Genomic DNA, 21831 nt, shown 5'->3' with positions numbered 1-21831 from the left:
TCTGCTTTGTTCCAAACATGCTGTGGAATTTCCTCTTTTCGCAAACTTTGATAGTCCATAAATTCCTCCCACAGCTTGTCAATGGCGCTGTCATCCCACTGTAGATGCATCTTGAATTTGTGTGCGATGAACTGCGCACACTCAAAACCATGTAAGGCCCGGTGATCAAAGTCAATGAATTGAGGGTGTGACAACAGCTCATCACCTAGTGGAAGGTTTGTCTTGAGATATTCCGCAGTTGTCACATAGAAAGAGATCACGGCACTGCAGAACCACCGAGTCGCTAAAGATGGGGCAGTACCCCTCCCGTCAAAGGTGGACGCCATCGTGAAGCTACTGTGACCACTCACAGTCAAGTCCCTACAGGAGTTCCTTGGCATGGTGAACCTTTACCACTGCTTTATCCCCCGAGCTGCTCAACTCATGCGATCACTCTATGAGGCCCTGAAAGGCAAGGCCATCAAACACACCATGGACAAGGCATTTGTGGACGCTAAGACTGCTCTGACTGATGCAACAATGCTGGCGCACTCATCACCCAAGGCTCCGATCACCATTACCACAGATGCTTCAGACTGCGCAGTTGGGGCAGTGCACGGGCAGTGGGTGAACGGCATTTGGCAGCTGCTCGCTTTTTTCCAGCAGACAGTTATGCCCCAACAAACGGAAGTATAGCAACTTTGATTGGGAGCTCCTCATTCTCTACCTTGCCATTTGACACTTCCGTTCTCTGCTGTAGGCCTGCCAGTTCACGGCATTTGTGGACCACAAACCACTGATGTTTGCCATGGCCAAGGTGGCTGAGCTGTGATCTGCCCGCCAGCAATGACAGCTCTCCTACATCTCGGAGTTCACCATGGATGTACAGCATGTTGCTGGCAAACCAGCCTCACTGCCGACTGCCTCTCCCGGGCCATTGTGGGGGCTGTCCACATAGGTCTTGACTATGCCAAAATGGCAGCTGACCAGGGGATTCGCTCCCATTCAGCCACAAGAACATTAGTGAGGTCAGGCACCGATGCAGGGGAGAAGGTCTGGCTCGCAGTTGGGCGTTCCAGTTCATCGCAAAGGTGTTAGATGGGAGTGAGGTCAGGACTCTGTGCAGGCCTGTCAAGTTCTACCACATCAGACTCTGCAAGCCATGTCTTTATGGACGTCGCTTTGTGCATTGGGGCATTGTCGTGCTGAAACGGGAAAGGACCTTCTCCAAACTGTTGCCACAAAGTCAAAAGTACACGATTCTCTTGAAGGTCATTTTGTGTTTTAGCATTAAGATTTCCCTTCCCTGGAACTAAGTGGCCTAGCCCAAACCATGAAAGCAGCCGCAGACCATTTTTCTTCCTCCACCAAACTTTACAGTTGGCACTATGCATTCAGACTAGTAGCGTTCTCCTGGCATCTGCCAAACCCAGATTTGTCCATCACTGCCAAATAGTGAAGCATGAGTTATCACTCCAGAAAACGCGTTTCCGCTGCTTCAGAGTCCACTTAACACTAGGTTGGAAAATGTTTCATTTCGGTCAATATCGACAGTTATTGACCAGGACAAAAAAAGGTTGAATTTACCCACTTTATTTTGAATTTAACCGCCTTACTTTGAATTTAACCACCACAGCGTTCTGATATCGGTCAGAATAAAAAAAACAAAAACAAACTGTCATACTGGCAAGCTGACCTGTCCTTTTTTATCAACAATTCCCTCACCATCTGCACTAATTTTCTCACTCCACGCTGTTTCTGTTGTGTCACATGTCGATGGTGCAGCTGAAAAACACCCCCCCCTTTTATCTCCCCAATTGTACTTGGCCAATTAACCTATTTTAGAGTCATCCCGGTCACTGCTCCACCCCCTCTGCCAAGCTTGGGAGGGCTGCAGACTACCACATGCTTCCCCCTGGATTCGCCAGCCGCTGCTTTTCACCTGACAGTGAGGAGTTTCGCCAGGGGAATGTAGTGCATGGGAGGATCAGGTTGTCCCCCCAGTTCCCCCTCCCCCCAGAGCAGGTGCCCTGACTGACCAGAGGAGGCGCTATTGCAGCGACCAGGACACATACCCACATCTGGCTTCCCGCCTGCAGACACGGCCAAATGTGTCTGTAGGGACGCCCGACCAAGCCGAAGGTAACACGGGGATTCGAACTGGCGATTCCCATGTTAGTAGTCAACGAAATAGACTGCTATGCTACCCGGACACCACAACACACCTTTTAAATGAATGGCTGTTTGCGTGTCACTCGTAGCATGCTCCCATTATCAAGGGATATGATAGGCAGCAAGAGTGAAAGGGAAGGTTTAAAAGATGGTAGTGAGACCAGCTACACTATATGTACAAAAGTATTGGGACACCTGGCCATTACACCTACAGGAGCTTTTATGACATCCTATTCTAAATCCATAGGCATTAATATGGAGTCGGTCCCCCCTTTGCAGCTATAACAGTTTCCACTCTTCTGTGAAGGCTTTTCACAAGATTTTGGAGTGTGTCTGTGTAGAATTTTTGCCCATTCATCCAGAAGAGCATTTGTGAAGTCAGGCACTGATGTTGGATGAAAAGACCTGGCTCGCAGTCTCCATTCTAGTTCATACCAAAGGTGTTCGATAGGGTTGAAGTCGGCGCTCTGTGCAGGCTAGTCAAGTTCTTCCCCACCAAACTCACCCAACCATGTCTTAATGGACCTTGCTTTGTGAACTGGGGCACAGTCATGCTGGAACAGAAGAGGGCCCTCCCCAAACTGTTCCCACAAAGTTGGAAGCATAGAATTGCCCAAAATGTGTTGGTATGCTGAAGCATTAAGATTTCCCTTCACTGGAACTAAGGGGCCTAGCCCAGCCCCTGAAAAACAACCTCATACCATTATCCCTCCTCCACCAAACTTTACAGTTGGCACAATGCAGTCAGGCAGGTAACGTTCTCCTGGCATCCGCCAAACCCAGACTCCTCCATCAGACTGCCAGACAGAGAAACTGATTTGTCGCGCCACAGAACACGTTTCCACTGCTCCAGAGTCCAGTGGCAGCGTGCTTTACACCACTCCATCCGATGCTTGGCATTTTGCTTGGTGATGTAAGGCTTGCATGCAGCTGCTCGGCCATGTGAACTCATTCTATGAAGCTCCCGATGCACAGTTTTTGTGCTGATGATAATGCCAGAGGAAGTTTGGAACTCTGCAGTTATTGAGTCAACAGAGTGTTGATGACTTTTACGCACTATGCGCCTCAGCACTCGTTGACCCCGCTGTGTGACTTCACGTGGTCTGCCACTTGATGGCTGAGTTGCTGTAGTTCCTAAACGCTTCCACTTTTCAATAATACCACTTACAGTTGACTGACTTATTGCAAAGGTGGCATCCTATGACAGTACCACACTTGAATTCACTGAGCTCTTCAGAACGACCCATTCTTTCACAATGTTTGTAAATGCAGACTGCATGGCTAGCTCCTTGATTTTATACATTTGTGGCAATGGGTGTGAATGAAACAACCGAATTCAATGATTAAGAGGTGTGTCCCAATACTTTGGTACATATAGTGTATGTTGTATGATTTGGAGACAGTGGCACTGACGGAAAGAGAGGAGGCTGAGCTGGAGGTGGCAGAGTTGAAGATGCTAAGATTTTCATTGGGAGTGACGAAGATGGACATGATTAGGAATGAATATATTAGAGGGACCGCTCAGGTTGGACGATTGGAGACAAAGCAAGAGACGCGAGTTTGAGATGGTTTGGACGTGTGCAAAGGAGAGATGCTGGGTATATGGGGAGAAGGATGCTGAAGATGGAGCTGGCAGGCAAGAGGAAAAGAGGAAGGCCAAAGAGGAGGTTTATGGATGTGATGAGGGAGGACATGCAGGTAGTTGGTGTGACAGAGGAAGATGCAGAGGACAGGAAGAAATGGAAATGGATGATCCACTGTGGCAACCGCTAACGGGAGCAGCCAAAGAAAGATGATAATGATGATAGACTGTTTATGAGCCATGGACAGATCCCGTGTGTCCATTGTGTGCTTTTATGGTGGTTTGCATAGTGCGAAACTGTCAAACATTCTATCGAACAACTTTCTTATTGCTGTTGAAGTGTCTATCGCCAGTACATATCGCTATTGTTTTATCGCTCAGGCCTACTTTACACCACTCCAGATGATTGTTGCCGTTGCACATGTTGATCTTCTGTGTTGGTTTGTGTGCAGCTGCTCGGCCATGGAAACCCCTTTCATGAAGATCCTGACAAACAGTTCTTGTGCTGACATTGCTTCCAGAGTCAGTTTGGAATGCTGTAGTGAGTGTTGCAACCGAGGACTAACAATTTTTATGTGTGACACACTTCAGCACTCGGCTGTTTCTTTCTATGAGTTTGTTGGGCTTACCACTTCACGGCTGAGCTGTTGCTGCCCCTAGACATTTCCACTTCACAATAACAGCACTTGCAGTTGACCAGAGCAGCTTTAGCAGGGCAGAAATTTGATGAACTGACTATTTGGAAAGGTGCCATCCTATGACAGTGCCACGTTGAAAGTCACCATACTACTGCCAGTGTTTGTCTATCAAGACTGCATGGCTATATGCTTGATTTTATGCTTCAACCAGCAAAGGATGTGGCTGAAATAGGGAAATCCACTCCTTAAAAGGGATGTCCACATACTTCTGGCCATATAGTGTATGCTGTTATGGTTATGGTTAATCTTCCAACAGAATAATAACCCATAGCAAATGTCAAAGTTACCAAGGAATGGTTTTAAAAAAGTTAATATTCTGGAATAGCCCACATATAAATCCCTGTAGTATGACCTGAAAATTCCATTCTAGTGTTCACCAACACACTCATATCTAATTTGGCAGAGGTGGAACAAATTTGCATGGTTGGATGAGCAAAAACTCCAAAATGTAACTGCAAAACTCACAAAGATATACAGCTGTAATTGATGCCAAAGGCCTATATACAACGTGTTGACAAACTGTGGTTAAAGTAAAGCAAATGATCTTGAATAAAAAGTATATTTTGATTCATGAACATGTTCAATTTATTTTGTCATTGAAGGGAGAAAAATATTTTAATGCATTAAAATTTGGAGGTGTAACAGGAACAAAATAAAGATTTAAGATGGTTGAATACTTTCTGAAGTATGTGTTTATGTATATTGCTTGTCAAGGTTTTGTGGTTTTTGGGTTTTTTTGCCCCCTCCCCAATTCGACTTGGCCAATTGCCCCAGTCTTCCGAGCCGTCCCGGTCACTCCTCCATCCCCTCTGCCAATCCAGTGAAGGCTGTGGACTACCACATGCCTCCTCCAATACATGTGGAGTCGCCAGCCGCTTCTTTTCATCTGACAGTGAGGGGGGCCAGGGGGGCACAGCATATGAGAGGATCACACTATTCCCTCCAGTTGCCCCTCCCCCCGAACAGGTGCCCCGACCGACCAGACGAGGCGCTAGTGCAGCGACCAGAACACATACCCACTTCTGGCTTCCCACCCGCAGACGCGGCCAATTGTGTCTGTAGGGACGCCCGACCAAGCCGGCGGTAACACAAGGATTCGAACAGTGATCCCTGTGTTGGTAGGCAACAGAATAGACCGCCATGCTACCTGGACGCCTGTTTTTTTTAATTTTTTTTTTTAATTGACAGCAGTGCCTACATATACCTACCTTTTATTCTCATATACTTGCTCACTTGTTAGTTGCTCTGGTTTAGTCCAATGAAATGTTTTAAATGTCAGTTAATTGAAAATGTAACTTGTGCTGGATTTACTTACCAACAATGAAATATTTTGTTAAGTGATACCCGCAAAGTGTACCACTTAAGGGTAGTCTCCTACACTTCAGTGACGGGTATCCCCGTTCTTGTTGCTACATTGCTGACACAGACAACTCGAGCATATTTTGAGTATGATGATATTGTTACAGCAGCAAAATAGCAATTTACTTACAGAAACTGTTAAAAGGTAGTAATGTGTAAATGTGAGAGTGTGAATGTAAGCCCTATCTTGACAAAATATCTTCTAACAAAAATCAGAAAATGGAAACAGTAGCATGCAGTCTCATCTCATAAAATGATTTGGACAGATGTACCATAAACTCAATCTCTAATGTTTAGATATGTTGTTAAAATCAAATGTAAAACTGTCAAACCATAGTAAACATGGCTTGATAAGTGATAACTGACACGCCAGAAGCAGGAATTGAGGACCCAAATGCAGACAGTGGAGACAGGCTGGTCACAACAATGCTTTAATAAGGCAAGCAAACTTGCAACAACAGAAACGTAGATACAGGCAGCAAGGAGGGCTCGAGATGAGACGTGATGCATCCGGCTCCCAAAAGTTAAACATAATTATCTGACAAAGAGTCGGGGCAAGCCGGATGAATGTAACTGCTGGGGAGCCAGTCAGGGAAATGGGGAACAGGTGATCAGGGCAGGAGCAGAAATGGTACGCCAATCAGGGAATGGGGAACAGGGGAGCAAAGCAGGGGCAGAAACAGAAATGGCAAAACCGTGAGCCTTCAAAGTAAACCAGGAAATAAAAACATAACCATGACAATAAATAGTAATGATTGTAGTATAGACAGTATAATTGTTTAATTTTGTTGGTCCTTTTTGAGAAAGGGGCAGGCCCAGATTCAGAGAAAGTTGAATAAAACCAAAGATGCTGATCTGATAATGATGATTATGTCCCTGTTATTGACTTATTGACTAGGGCTGTATATCATGATCACTGATATTGTTTTGTGAAATTGTTTATTAGTTTTGCTCTTTGTGTAGATTTAGTTTTTATTATTTTATATAAAACTCTGGATCCCTCTGCTTTTCCTCTCTAGCTTCTTTGAGTATGAGTATACAATGAAGAGGCGCGTGGAGGACCAGGAACCAATATTTGCATCCCAGCAACAGCAATCGCGCCGCCTTCCAGTTTCAGGTACTGCAGAGAACTTCCAGCACCGTGTCCTAGCTCCAGCTCCTGCTGCGGTAGAGGCAGTTGCAGACAATATGCAGCCCTCCACTGGCATTCAGTATTCCATCCCACAGGGCTACCAGGTACGGGAATTTTTTTCTTTTTTTTTTTGTAGTTGCCTTGCAAAACAGCTTAATAGGAAATGTTCTTTCCAAGTAACATGACAATTTATGTCATGGCTGTGGAGGGAAGAGTCCATAACCATGAAAAAAAAAATTGTCATCTTGAAGCATCATAATGAATGTAGTAACTTCCTCACTGTAATTATCTCCATCAGTTTTAATCAAATCATTATTGGAGTATTATTGGCGACAGGCATGGGTGCAAGTCCATGAATACTGGGGTGGCATCCGGCGCTTTACCTGTGTCCTGTCCATGGGTTTAGTGGTTGTGTCAGGAAGGGCATCCAGCGTAAAATTTGGCCAAATCAGTATGCAGGCTGACAAGACCATACCGGATCAAGGCTCCATAACGGATCAGCCGAGTCCCGGGTTAACAACGGCCGCTATTGGTGCTATGCCCTCACAGGGTACTGATGGAAACAATAAAATCCACCGTGGCGACCCCTTAAAAACAGGGAGTAAGCCGAAAGAAAAAGAAGTTTATTGGAGTATCATTGGTTTTAACAAACCTGGTCAAAATACCGTGATCCCTTTTCTCTGTCTTCTGACTTTATTCCATGTAATACCCTTGCATGACATCATTCAGATTCATGTCGAACGATCACAGGATGTTGACCTAGGTGCAGGGGTGGTGTGTTTGTTCATAAAAATAACAATGTATCATGTGTGAAATGTTGCTTGAGTATATTATGTTGCCTTCCAGATAACGATGATGAACTACTGTGTTCTGTAAGCAAATTATGATAAACAATGAACTCCCCCTTCAAATAAGTAAATGAATAAATACAAAAATAAAATAACTTAATTGTGGTCAGATGAAATCATCCAACATTTTTGGCCTGATATAGGTTTTATGATGGACTGGATCTCATTCCATGACAAATAAGTTTATAAATAAGTTTTCAAACAGAGCAGTGCATTTGTTGTGTAACTGCATTAAATTGAACTTTTGTCTCAGTCTGTTAATTGTTGCTTTAATGTTTTCAGATCTTAAATGCCAGTGTCATTTCCCTTTATAGGTGCCTACAATGCCTCAGGGCTCCAGTGGACATGGACACAACAATAGTTCTGCTGCGCATGTTGGTCCCCATTCTCACAGCCCAGCAGTTCAATCCCAAGGGCCTGCAGTGGTCCAAGGCCACATTCATCCGCCCACTCCTATGACCCCTACCCAGGGGCAGCAGCAGTTTCAGCGGCTGAAGGTGCTTTTATACAAACCTTCCTTGATGTCATTCAAAGTATTAGAATTAGCTCTCCTCACTTTTTGTAGTCTTTATGCAAGCAAGCAAAACTTTAATTATATAGTACTTTTAAAAACATAGTTGCAAAGTGCTTTACACTCAATACACAAAATACGAATAAATACATAAAATAAATTGAATGAATATAAGATATGGCATAGGGAGTAATGACCAAGCTAAAAACAAAACAAAACAGAAGGCAAGGATGGGAAACTATAAAAAGGCTTGCCTGACAAGATGGGTTTTTAGAAGCCGCATAAAACAGTCCAAAGATTCAGTGAATCTAATGGATGGAAGAAGATTATTCCAGAGGCTTGAGGCTAAAACTGCAAAGGCGCGGTCACCTTTTGTTTTGCAGTTGGATTGAGGGATGGATAAAAGACCAAGGTTTGAGGATCGGAGTGGTCGGGAAGTGGAATGAGAAGATCAGAAATGTAACTGGGGGCAAGATCATGCAGTGTTTTAAATGCAATAAATAAGATTTTATAGATTATTCTGAATTTTACAGGAAGCCAATGGAGGGATGCAAGAATAGGGGTGATATGGGACCTAGGTCTAGTTCTAGTTAGTAGTCTAGCAACTGCATTCTGAACTAACTGTAGACGATTTAAAATAGCTTGGTTGAGGCCAGAGTAGAGGGAGTTACAGTAAGCTAGACAGGAGATGCGTGCTCAATAATCCAGGTAAGAAAATCACAGAAATTTGAATCAGTTCATCTGGACACAATGTTTATTGGGAGAGAAATGTTTCATCACTCATCTAAGTGACCTCTTCAGTCTCAGCTGACTGCAGGTATTCCCACCCTTATAAACAATACAGTGGCATAATGACCAAAAACAACCATCAGTTCCATATGCAAATTGCTGTGAGCATTAAGTAGAGTTTGAATGGCAAATGTGTACTATTCACATACAATTTGGGAATGGCTGCAATCACAGCAATGTAAGATGGCGACAGCTGCCATCTTACATGCCATTCACTCGAACTCGCGTACAAGTTTAAGGCAGTCCTCGTCGAAATGAGTCAAAATGTCTTTATGCATGCTCAGTAATCCATGTAAGGCCTTATTCCCCTTCCACCTGGTCTCTTGCACACATACTAGTATACCTACCTCCTTCTCTCCATCATATCAGCCAGCTCTCTCCCTTTACCTTTTGTAGTATTTTTTTTTCATTCCATTAGTTGTAAGGCAGAGTATGGGATACTGGGTGTACATATTTTGTTAAGAGATCTTATCCGAGCAGGAAGGGTATATCCCTTAACAGAGTAAGGGGTAAGAAGGGTAATGGGTAACTAAAGAAGTGATGGATGAAACCACTCAATTATTACCACGCATATTCAGAACTTTCTGATGATTATGCCCTGAACCAAGCTGCATACCTGCAGAAAGATGCAGGCTAAGGCAAAATTAATGCTGGTAGTGAAGCAAATGCTCGTACAACTGGAACCTGTTGATTGTTGCATGTTAGAAAAAAAGTTTAATTTAATTTGATTTGCTGCCCCAAGTCATTTTCTGAATTCATTAAAGTGATGCTGGCATCAAAATCTGAAAATTCCTATTGACAAGCTATGTTCCGAGTTGGAATGTAACCACGGAGAAATTCAGTGGCCAAAACAGCGCATTTGCGGCCACTCGAGAGATCTGTGATTGACTGTAGATGGTGTTCAATGACAAATTGTGCCGGTGGATACTTAGACACTAGTCAATTTGAATATAGGGTTACACAGCCCTCTATATATACTATGTATGAGAGCTGTGGATAACTGGATCCATGTCAAACGTCACCGCATTACCGCTCATGTTTAAAACCCTAAAATAAAAACTTTATATCCACGTACCTGTGTGTTATTGTCATTTGTAACAGATTTTGAGTTATGAAGTCAAAGTACTCGCCGAATTGGGATATTAATCGACGTTTATCGGTCAGTTATCATGTCGGCGGACATGAGCGGTAGCAGTAGCACGGTGACGTTTGACGTGGATCCACCCACCGAGGAAGACAGTAGCCAATAGCTTTGAATTCATAAAACCACACCTATTTTCGGGTTATGATTCAAACTCCCAATGTTAAAAAATGTGTTCAGAAAGGGCATGTCAGTCTCTCTTTAATGAATTAAGTTTTGAAGACATATGCAATGGTCATTCAGTGTCTAATTCTTACTTCAAGTTGCAAAAGCTTTTTTTCCCTCAAGTAATGATTTTTTTATTGTAGGTTGAAGATGCCTTGTCCTATCTGGACCAAGTGAAACTGCAGTTTGGGAACCAGCCTCAAGTTTATAATGACTTCCTTGATATAATGAAAGAATTTAAGTCCCAGAGGTCAGTTCAAATTTTGATACCATTTTCCTTCCTGAAAACCTCTTTTAGTACTTTTTTTTTTTTTTGATGATTTGTAGCATTAACATTGTATGGTAAGAGTGTGATCTAATTTTTTTTATCATGTATATAATTACAGCACAACACCAACCACAGGTTGCTTTAATTTATAGCATGTTAGTGTTGTCTTGTTAAACATGGACTGATTTGGGGCATCTGGGTAGCATAGCGGTCTATTCTGTTGCCTATCAACATGGGGATCGCCGATTCAAATTCCAATGTTACCTCCAGCTTGATCGGGCGTCCCTACAGACACAATTGGTAGTGTCTGCAGGTGGGAAGTCGGATGTGGGTATGTGTCCTGGTCGCAGCACTAGCTCCTCCTCTGGCCGGCCAGGTTGCCTGTTTGAGGGGGAGGGGGAACTGGGGCGAATAGCGTGATCTTCCCATGCGCTGAGTCCCCCTGGCGAAACTCCTCACTGCTAGGTGAAAAACAAGCAGCTCGTGACTCCACATGTATCGGAGAAGGCATGTGGTAGTCTGCAGCCCTCCCGGATCGGCAGAGGGGGTGGAGCAGTTACTAGGACGGCTCGGGAGATAGAATTGGGGATAAAAGGAGGAAAATCCCCCCCCAAAAAATGGACTGATTTGAGATCGGATTTGACAGAGCAGACCTCTCGGTTTACTATGAAAAGTAGATGTTGAATGAAAGTCAATCCTTGTGTATGTATATCTGAAAATTGTTGTGTTGTAGTGTTGTTATTCTATGTTAAGTACACTGAGAGATCCACAAAACCGGAGTCAAATTCCATGTATGTGTAAACCTACATGGCCAATAAACATGATTCTGAAATAGTGATTGACATTCTCTCACCACAGCATAGACACCCCTGGAGTTATCAACCGTGTGTCCCAGCTCTTCAAGGGCCACCCAGACCTCATTATGGGTTTCAACACCTTCCTGCCACCGGGCTACAAGATTGAGGTGCAGACTAATGATCTGGTGAACGTAACCACACCAGGCCAAATTCACTACATCACCCCCCATGGCATCTCCGTCCAGAACATCCCTGTAAGTGGAGCGTCCAGCCAGCCTGTGAGCCACCACCAGCACCAGAGTCTGCCGCAGGCTGGTACACACACAACCACCACGCCTGCCTTGCCCACTCAGCCCACGCCAGCCAAGACCAGCAAGGTAAGCGTTAGTTAACTATCTCAGGCCCCTATATTGGCTGACAATAGACCTGTTTCCAAGATTAATTATTTTACCTAACACAAAGTCTACATGGTCTGAGATTCCACGGTTGTGTCAATGAGAGTCTTTACTGAACCAAGTATTGAAATAGCCACTGCCCTTAAGATTTAAATGCAAAAAAAAAAGAAAAAGAAAAAACTTTTTTGATACTTACTGTTGCTGGCATATTTAACACAAATATCCATCCATCCATCCATTATCCAAGCCGCTTATCCCAATCGGGGTCGCGGGGATGCTGGAGCCTATCCCAGCAGTCATTGGGTGGCAGGTGGGGAGACACCCTGGACAGACTGCCAGTCCATCACAGGGCTCTTATAATAATAATAATAATAATGATGATAATAATAAACATTTTATTTAAAATCACCTTTCATGACACTAAAGGTCACCTTACATCAAATACAATAAAACAGAGCAGTAAAAATTTTAGTGCAATCAACAATAAAACACACAATAGGCAATGGAGCACACAAAAATGAATCTGATGCTGTTAAAATGAGTGTACTAGTTAAAAAGGTGGGTTTTAAGAGCAATTTTGGATTCTGTAATGGAGTCCAGTAAGCGGATGTGACGGGGAATGGAGTTCCAGAGTTTGGGTGCAGCATAGAAAAAACTCGGATCAACTCATTGATTATCATGTGATCAAAATATAGCCTTATGCGAGGACTAACTGAATAACATCAATAAAATAAAATGAAAGAGACACCGGTAAGTTAACAGAATATAGTTTGACCAGAGATCTAACCACCTATGGTCACTATCCAATAAATTTCAAAATCATGAACATTTTTGTACTTGCTTCATTTTGATTACTGCCGTGTTGAATACTCCCAGAAAGAATGATACAGTGCACAGAATCACGTTCTTTCAGTAAACGGTATGTCCAGATGAACTGATTCAACTTTCTGTGATTTTCTTATCTGGATTATTGAGCATGCATAAAAAAAGTTCTACATTTATGTCTTAAATGCAGCAGTCAAATGCGGAAGAAGACAGTAGTGGCAATTTGAAGAAGAGACACAGGTGTTTTGACTGGCAAGCAGATATGGCTGAACCAGCTTGTAAAATAGCTTTATTAACATATGCCACAACATCCACAGCTAAAACGGCAACGGGATCAGTGGCTTGGTTTCATTTCCAATGGATCTCTTGAGATTTTGATTGCTCAAACACCAATGTGTTTAGCACGTTTTACGATAGATGTCAGCTAGTTACACAAAAATAGAAATTTTCAGGATCCTAAAAGTCTTGAGTTTTTATGTTAAGCTTATTGTACTGCACAAGCATTCAACTTCTGACTGAACAATGTCACATTTTTGCCCTGGTGTCACATGTGCACCAGAACTGATGACTTTGTTATTTTGACTTAAACCTTTCCCCAACAGCCAGTGCAGTCTCCAGCCCTGACCCCCACCAGCCAGCCCAACCCTTCGATCCCATCATATGCCTCTCCCCGCTCACCTTCAGTCCAGCCCCACACTCCAGTGAGCAGCACACCCTCTGGGGGCCCGCCATTGCAGAACAACCAGCCCGTGGAGTTCAACCATGCCATCAACTACGTCAACAAAATCAAGAATCGCTTCCAGGGCCAGCCAGACATCTACAAAGCCTTCTTGGAGATCCTGCACACCTATCAGGTAAAAGTACCCCTTGTTGATTCAGTTAAAGGGGTAGTTCGGTTTCCGGGGTTTTTACTATGTGTCCTGCTTGCATAGAGTTGGACAAACTCTTGGATACCTTTTTTTTATGTCTGTGCATACAATTTGAAGGTATGCTGAACATTGAGTTTAACCTAGCTTAGCCCAAATACTGGACGTCTGTCAGGATCATAAGACGCTCCTCTCAAAAGAAGGGAACTACACCTTCTCCGAAACTGATTGTTGATACTTTTTACTCATTAGCTTAGTGTTAACTTTTCTGAACCAGCGTTTTCATAAGTAAAATCCAAAAAATCCTACATGGAAAATCCTAAAAACTAGATCACATTTTCCTTAATACACATATGGCATTCTTCTATGGTGAAACGATGATGGATATCTGTTATTACAGAAAATGTGGTTTAAAGTATAATCTTATTTTTAGGATTTTGCATAAACTTGTGAAAATGCTGGTTCGGACAAATTGTTAACACTAAGCCAACAAGTAAAAAATGTTTACGATTGGTTTCAGAGAAGGTGTATTTCCCTTCTTTTGAGTGAAGCTGCTAATGATCCCAGTGGACATTCAGCAATGAAGATAGGCTAAACTCACTTTTCAACTACCTTCAAGCTGCTCGCACAGACAAAACCATGGAAACCTAAATTATCCCTTTGAAATACAGGGATCCAGTTGGTGACTAAGATGGTTGCCAATGCGACTGACTTTTTAAATTTTTTGGGGGATTTTTGTCCCCAATTGTATCCGGCCAATTACCCCACTCTTCCGAGCCATCACAGTCAATGCTCCACCCCTCTGCCATTCTGGGGAGGGCTGTAGACTACCACATACCTCCTGCGATACATGCAAATGGAAAGCCTGTCTTTTGTTGCCTTCTGTCACTTTTTGCATGATCTTTTTTCAGAGGTCTCAAAACTCAGCCTCACACTTCAGAGAAATTCTCTGATCCTCCTACAAGCGGTTGCAGCAGTTGAGAGTTGTCTGGAGACGGTTAAAAAGTTGAGGTAAAGCCACTGAGAGAAGGGAAGCGCCAGGAATTCTTACAGCACATAGGGAAAGATTCTGAAGGTATAGAGAAGCAGAAAGTTCTGTCAGTAAGCAAGAGGCGGAGAGCTGCAAGTAAGGGCCCCCAAAGTCATGCCACATTCACAAATGGTCTGAAAGCAGTCATTGATAAAACTATGGATATTACTGTTAAAGAACTAGAGAGAAAGTTTGGCAACATGCTGATGAATGTTACAGAGAAAGGACATTCAAAGGGATCAGAGGTCATCGGGTCCTTTTTAGTGTTCTGTCATGATGCATGGCCAGAAGATGTTGTTACCTATGGCGAGGAGCAGATTGACACATTAGTAAATTGGTACAGAGAGCTTTGACAAACAGTGGATGTGATGTTACAGCTGTCCAAAGGGAGTGGAAAATGCTGAAAACATTAATGAAAGTTCAGTTCATGGATAAGACATACACTGAGTTATGGAAAGTGATGCAAAGGAAAGAGCCGCTCTGCACAGATTTTAAGAGCATTCTTCACTTAGTTGAGATTATGCTGGTGCTTCCCATATCTGTAGCTCAGTGCGAAAGAGGATTCTCAGCACAGAATAGAATCAAATCAAAAGTGCGCCATTCCCTAAGTGTTACAACACTGGAAGACTTGGTGAGGATCAGTACTGCGGGCCCCTCACTTGAGCAGTTTGACCCAGAGCCCAGTGTGATGCGCTGGTTGTCTGCAAGCAAAAAAAGGCGCAGACCTGACTACACTGGCTGGCCAAGTGACACTGTGACACGGTGGTGGTGGGAGATACGAACTCTGAGCCTGAATAAACAGGAAACAACTAACTGTACATAGTTGAATAAAAAAGTTAATAAATAAATAAAAGAATATGATTGCAGTGTATTGCAAATATTGTATATGTAAAGAATGGAAGGCAAACCCCAAATACAATTGGGGAGAAAAAAAGGGGGGGAAAAAGGCTATGGAATGCAGAGCAAACAAAGTCAGACAGTACAGAGGGGAAAGAAAAGGCAATGTAAGGCAGTACTTTAACAGTGTAGCATATGACATTACTATATTTTGGCCCCTGAAAATTTGATTTGGCTCCTAAATATTTTGGCTTCTAGATTTTGTTTTTGTTTTATTTTTTAGCCTGGAGCCCTGAAATAGATAAATACATGCTTACCGATGTAGATTGATAGAGTTTTCATGGAGTTTGTATACATAAACTGTTGATTTAATGGAAAACTACTACAATAATAATGTAAGTTCCAAGTTTTACTAACTGGTGCAAAAGAAGACTTACCCTCCAGGAAAAATCTCACAACCTTTCTCTTTATTCCAACTCCTCTCCTCCAGAAAGAGCAGCGAAATGCGAAAGAAGCAGGTGGCAATTACACCCCAGCCCTGACGGAACAGGAGGTCTATGCTCAGGTGGCTAGGCTCTTCAAGAACCAGGAGGACCTGCTCTCGGAGTTTGGACAGTTTCTGCCAGATGCAAATAACTCAGTGGTGAGTGAAGAACACACACTTGACCCATTGTAATAGTCGTAGTAGACTCTTTATCAAGTAAATAATTGTGGCTAGTGCTGTGGTCATGCTCAGAACTCCAAAGAGCTCCTAGTTCCTTTTCCCCTCTTGTTCCACAGGTTATCAGAACTATTTATGATTTGAAACCCTCTCCTCAGCTGCTGAGCAAGACTACAGCTGACAGAGCGGAGTCGGTGCGTAACGACCATGGCGGCACAGTGAAGAGACCCTTGTTAACCAGCAAGCAGAGGCTGAACCAGAACGGTTTGCCAATCAGGAGACCTTCTGGAGTAGGAGCCACCCCCCCTGTCAAGGTATAGATCCCTGTTCATGTTGACAACAGAGATCGTGTTCATGTTGCTTGTGCAATAATTGTTTCCGCCACAACAAATCTGAAAATATTCTATATTGAGAACTTTGAAGCTAATGGTCAGATTGAACACGTACATGTTTTAGAAAGGTTTTCTATGACTGCACAGGCTAAAAAAAATTATCCTGAAATATGTCAAAAAAATCTGTAAAACTGACTAATTTTTGAAACTTTATTTGTAAAACTGAAAACTTAACAGTATTATGTAAACGGTATTTAACAATGTATTCAGAAAATTCAATTAGTTATTCACTTAAATGTTTTAATTTTGCATTTTGTACATATGAAGGATAATTTGAATGATTTCTTACATTTAAACTTGTATGTTCGTAAATAATGATATAGAAGTATACTATTTCTAAAACAACATGATATAAAGAACTTGTGTGTCTCATGTGCGGTCTCATGATAAAATGTGAGTACCTGTGATATTTATAGTTTGCTAGGATATTTTAAAAAATTAATGTACAATAACCCTAGATATTTTTGTTAACCTTATCCTTGTTCTTTAACCCCTGTAGAAGAAACCCAAGATGTTAGGGAAGGACCATGCCATGGCTGAAGCCAGCAAACACAGTACTGGCACTGAAACATTGTTCTTTGAAAAGGTCAGTATTATTGTTTAGTCTTATTATACTAAGATGATGATGGTGATGATATTACTTTTTGTTATTTCAAATGTTCTGTTCTTTATAGGTGAAGAAAGCCCTCAGGAGCTCCGAGGCATATGACAACTTCCTGCGCTGTCTGCTCTTATTCAACCAGGAGGTGATTTCACGTACTGAGCTGGTACAGTTAGTCATCCCATTTCTTGGGTAAGCACACACACACACACACACACACACACACAAAAACAATCTATCTGTACATTGCTGACCTAAACCCTGGTTGCTCATGAGTTCCCTGCAGGAAATTTGTTGGTTAACAACTTCACCCTCGTTATTGTTATTGATAATGTAGGCCTGACATTTTTTGTTATATGCACTGGATTCTCTTTAGTGTCATGTACTGATTCAAGTCAAACTTGTGCCAGCTTTGACTGTTAAAGTGATACTGACATCAAAATCTGAAAATTCCTATTGATAGGCTATATTCCCAAGTTGGAATGTGACCACGGAAAAAGTCAGTGGCCAAAACAGCACGTCTGCGGCCACACGAGAGAGATCTGTGATTGAATGTAGATGGTGTCCAATTACAAATTGTGCCGACGGATACATAGACACCAGTCAGTTTGCATATAAGGTGTGTCCGTAGCGAGATGCTATAAAACCACGGAGAAGCCGTTCTTTCACCCCCTCCTGCTAGTTACTTGGCTCGAGTTTGTGCTATTTTGGCTGAGACATTATTATCGATCTTGCTACGACATATTGATATCTATCTATCTATCTATCTATCTATCTATCTATCTATCTATCTATCTATCTATCTATCTATCTATCTATCTATCTATCTATCTATTTATATAAATATATATCATCTATCTATCTAACAGTTATTTTTATCACCGAATCTTCCTCCTCAAAACTGTAATCCTCACAGAGGATCTCCCTCTCGTTCGCTATCTGACATTTTTTGTAAATAAGAAGTGATGAGCAGTGCCGAGCTCCACCCACCCAGGAAGACAGTAGCCAATAGCTTTGAATTCATAAAACCACACCTATTTTCGGTTATGATTCAAACTCCGTGTTAAAAAATGTGTTCAGAAAGGGCATGTCAGTCTCTTTATAAGAGTAAAGTAAATGCAGAAGACAAAATACTGCAAAAATCATAGTTTGCAATGACATGAAATAAACACGAGTGTTTCCTAAATGTATTCTGGCATTATAGCATTAAGAGTAATATGAGTTGTGCAAGCCTGTTAAAATGCGGCTTCACTTAGATAATTAGATGCTCCTCAGTCTTTGCACTGTTGCTCTCTGCTAACCGATGACAAGGTCAGATGCTCTACTTCAATAATACTTTGGTCTTGATATATAAAATATATATATATACACTCACTGGCCACTTCATTAGGTACACCTTGCTAGTACCGGGTTGGACCCCCTTTTGCCTTCAGAACTGCCTTAATCCTTCGTGGCATAGATTCAACAAGGTACTGGAAACATTCCTCAGAGAGTTTGGTCCATATTGACATGATAGCATCACGCAGTTGCTGCAGATTTGTCGGCTGCACATCCATGATGCGAATCTCCCGGTCCACCACATCCCAAAGGTGCTCTATTGGATTGAGATCTGGTGACTGTGGAGGCCATTTGAGTACAGTGAACTCATTCTCATGTTCAAGAAACCAGTCTGAGATGATTCGAGCTTTATGACATGGCGCATTATCCTGCTGGAAGTAGCCATCAGAAGATGGGAACACTGTGGTCATAAAGGGATGGACATGGTCAGCAGCAATACTCAGGTAGGCTGTGGCGTTGACATGATGCTCAATTGGTACTAAGGGGCCCAAAGTGTGCCAAGAAAATATCCCCCACACCATTACACCACCACCACCAGCCTGAACCGTTGATACAAGGCAGGATGGATCCATGCTTTCATGTTGTTGACGCCAAATTCTGACCCTACCATCCGAATGTCGCAGCAGAAATCGAGACTCATCAGACCAGGCAACGTTTTTCCAATCTTCTATTGTCCAATTTTGGTGAGCCTGTCCGAATTGTAGCCTCAGTTCCCTGTTCTTAGCTGACAGGAGTGGCACCCGGTGTGGTCTTCTGCTGCTGTAGCCCATCTGCCTCAAGGTTCGATGTGTTGTGCGTTCAGAGAGGCTCTTCTGCATACCTCGGTTGTAATGAGTGGTTATTTGAGTTACTGTTGCCTTTCTATCAGCTCGAACCAGTCTGGCCATTCTCCTCTGACCTCTGGCATCAACAAGGCATTTTCGCCCACAGAACTGCCGCTCACTGGATATTTTCTCTTTTTCGGACCATTCTCTGTAAACCCTAGAGATGGTTGTGCGTGAAAATCCCAGTAGATCAGCAGTTTCTGAAATACTCAGACCAGCCCGTCTGGCACCAACAACCATGCCACGTTCAAAGTCACTTAAATCACCATTCTTCCCCATTCTGATGCTCGGTTTGAACTGCAGCAGATCGTCTTGACCATGTCTACATGCCTAAATGCATTGAGTTGCTGCCATGCGATTGGCTGATTAGAAATTTGCGTTAACGAGCAGTTGGACATGTGTGCCTAATAAAGTGGCCGGTGAGTGTGTATGTGTGTGTATATGTGTATATATATATATATATATATATATATACACACACACACACACACAAACACACATATATATATATACACTACCGTTCAAAAGTTTGGGATCACCCAAACAATTTTGTGTTTTCCATGAAAAGTCACACTTATTCACCACCATATGTTGTGAAATGAATAGAAAATAGAGTCAAGACATTGACAAGGTTAGAAATAATGATTTGTATTTGAAATAAGATTTTTTTTACATCAAACTTTGCTTTCGTCAAAGAATCCTCCATTTGCAGCAATTACAGCATTGCAGACCTTTGGCATTCTAGCTGTTAATTTGTTGAGGTAATCTGGAGAAATTGCACCCCACGCTTCCAGAAGCAGCTCCCACAAGTTGGATTGGTTGGATGGGCACTTCTTTGAGCAGATTGAGTTTCTGGAGCATCACATTTGTGGGGTCAATTAAACGCTCAAAATGGCCAGAAAAAGAGAACTTTCATCTGAAACTCGACAGTCTATTCTTGTTCTTAGAAATGAAGGCTATTCCATGCGAGAAATTGCTAAGAAATTGAAGATTTCCTACACCGGTGTGTACTACTCCCTTCAGAGGACAGCACAAACAGGCTCTAACCAGAGTAGAAAAAGAAGTGGGAGGCCGCGTTGCACAACTGAGCAAGAAGATAAGTACATTAGAGTCTCTAGTTTGAGAAACAGACGCCTCACAGGTCCCCAACTGGCATCTTCATTAAATAGTACCTGTTAGAGCCTGTTTGTGCTGTCCTCTGAAGGGAGTAGTACACACCGGTGTAGGAAATCTTCAATTTCTTAGCAATTTCTCGCATGGAATAGCCTTCATTTCTAAGAACAAGAATAGACTGTCGAGTTTCAGATGAAAGTTCTCTTTTTCTGGCCATTTTGAGCGTTTAATTGACCCCACAAATGTGATGCTCCAGAAACTCAATCTGCTCAAAGAAGTGCCCATCCAACCAATCCAACTTGTGGGAGCTGCTTCTGGAAGCGTGGGGTGCAATTTCTCCAGATTACCTCAACAAATTAACAGCTAGAATGCCAAAGGTCTGCAATGCTGTAATTGCTGCAAATGGAGGATTCTTTAACGAAAGCAAAGTTTGATGTAAAAAAAATCTTATTTCAAATAAAAATCATTATTTCTAACCTTGTCAATGTCTTGACTCTATTTTCTATTCATTTCACAACATATGGTGGTGAATAAGTGTGACTTTTCATGGAAAACACGAAATTGTTTGGGTGATCCCAAACTTTTGAACGGTAGTGTATATATATTTTTTTTTAAACACACACACATTTATGTTTCATGTCACTAAGTAGAATAAAGATTGACTGACAGACCTTAATATGTATCTATTTTATATATACAGTTTCATAGTTTTAACTGTCAGCTATTTATTCACATATTAATTTACAGATTTCAGTATTATTCCTCTTCACTTGTGCCAAGAAGTTACACCTGTCATCTCATCAACAGTGCTTTAAAAAGGCTACACTAAGCATTTATTCTACATACCCTGGCAAAGGCATTTTGTGCGAAAACATTGGTTTAAATAAATTGGATTTTTGGAGCAGATGATGAGTGTGCAACTGTCTGTTGACTTTTTATTAGTTGATCACCATTAGCCAACACCTCCTGAAAATATAGGGTATGTGCCACTCTCTCTTTCCAAAGATGGCACGCCTTGACTTTAAATTAAATGACAACATTTCTATAGTGTTTTTCTAGTCCAAGGACACAAAGTGCTTTACAGTGAAACAACTTAGTCACAGTACATCATGAGTGGACCCAGTAGGAGTCAAACCCCTAACATTTGGCAGTATCGGTAACATGTTCGAGGTATATGGCGCCATAACATCTACTGGCTGAACGACACAGGATAATGTGCAGTTTTGAAAATCCTGTCTGCTAATGTTCTTGATGGTACTGTGATGAGCTGCACTTGTTTATTACAAGAAGTCCTAAATGTATGCCTTCTGTATTTAAAGTGGATTTAATCACTGTCAGGTGTGACAGCGTTGGTGACCTAATACTGCAACAACTTTGTGACAGTTAGGGCCGGAGAGGCAAATTATTTACGCTTGCCTGCCGATATAGTTAATCATCTGCTGATGGTTAGTATTTATGGTGCAATATTACCAATTACTCTGAAATCAACAATATTGTGGTTGCTGTTG

General features: G+C 42.3%; 1 protein-coding gene across 1 annotated transcript in view; it reads left to right on the top strand.

The window, feature by feature from the left end:
• The window catches only part of LOC130111803 (paired amphipathic helix protein Sin3a-like), a 42423-nt gene that overhangs the window by 7667 nt on the left and 12925 nt on the right, over window positions 1–21831 (top strand). The window contains exons 2-10 of the mRNA XM_056279091.1: window positions 6810–7026; window positions 8085–8267; window positions 10520–10626; window positions 11503–11818; window positions 13264–13515; window positions 15885–16037; window positions 16214–16369; window positions 16947–17033; window positions 17122–17240. Coding sequence (XP_056135066.1) covers window positions 6832–7026; window positions 8085–8267; window positions 10520–10626; window positions 11503–11818; window positions 13264–13515; window positions 15885–16037; window positions 16214–16369; window positions 16947–17033; window positions 17122–17240 — 1568 coding nt within the window. The 5' untranslated portion in view covers window positions 6810–6831. The remainder of the gene's footprint in view (window positions 1–6809; window positions 7027–8084; window positions 8268–10519; window positions 10627–11502; window positions 11819–13263; window positions 13516–15884; window positions 16038–16213; window positions 16370–16946; window positions 17034–17121; window positions 17241–21831) is intronic.

The sequence above is a fragment of the Lampris incognitus genome, chromosome 4, assembly GCF_029633865.1.
Source record: "Lampris incognitus isolate fLamInc1 chromosome 4, fLamInc1.hap2, whole genome shotgun sequence".
Classification (NCBI taxonomy): domain Eukaryota; kingdom Metazoa; phylum Chordata; class Actinopteri; order Lampriformes; family Lampridae; genus Lampris; species Lampris incognitus.
Note: the sequence above shows the minus strand (reverse complement) of the source record. Positions and strands in the feature narration are given on the sequence as shown.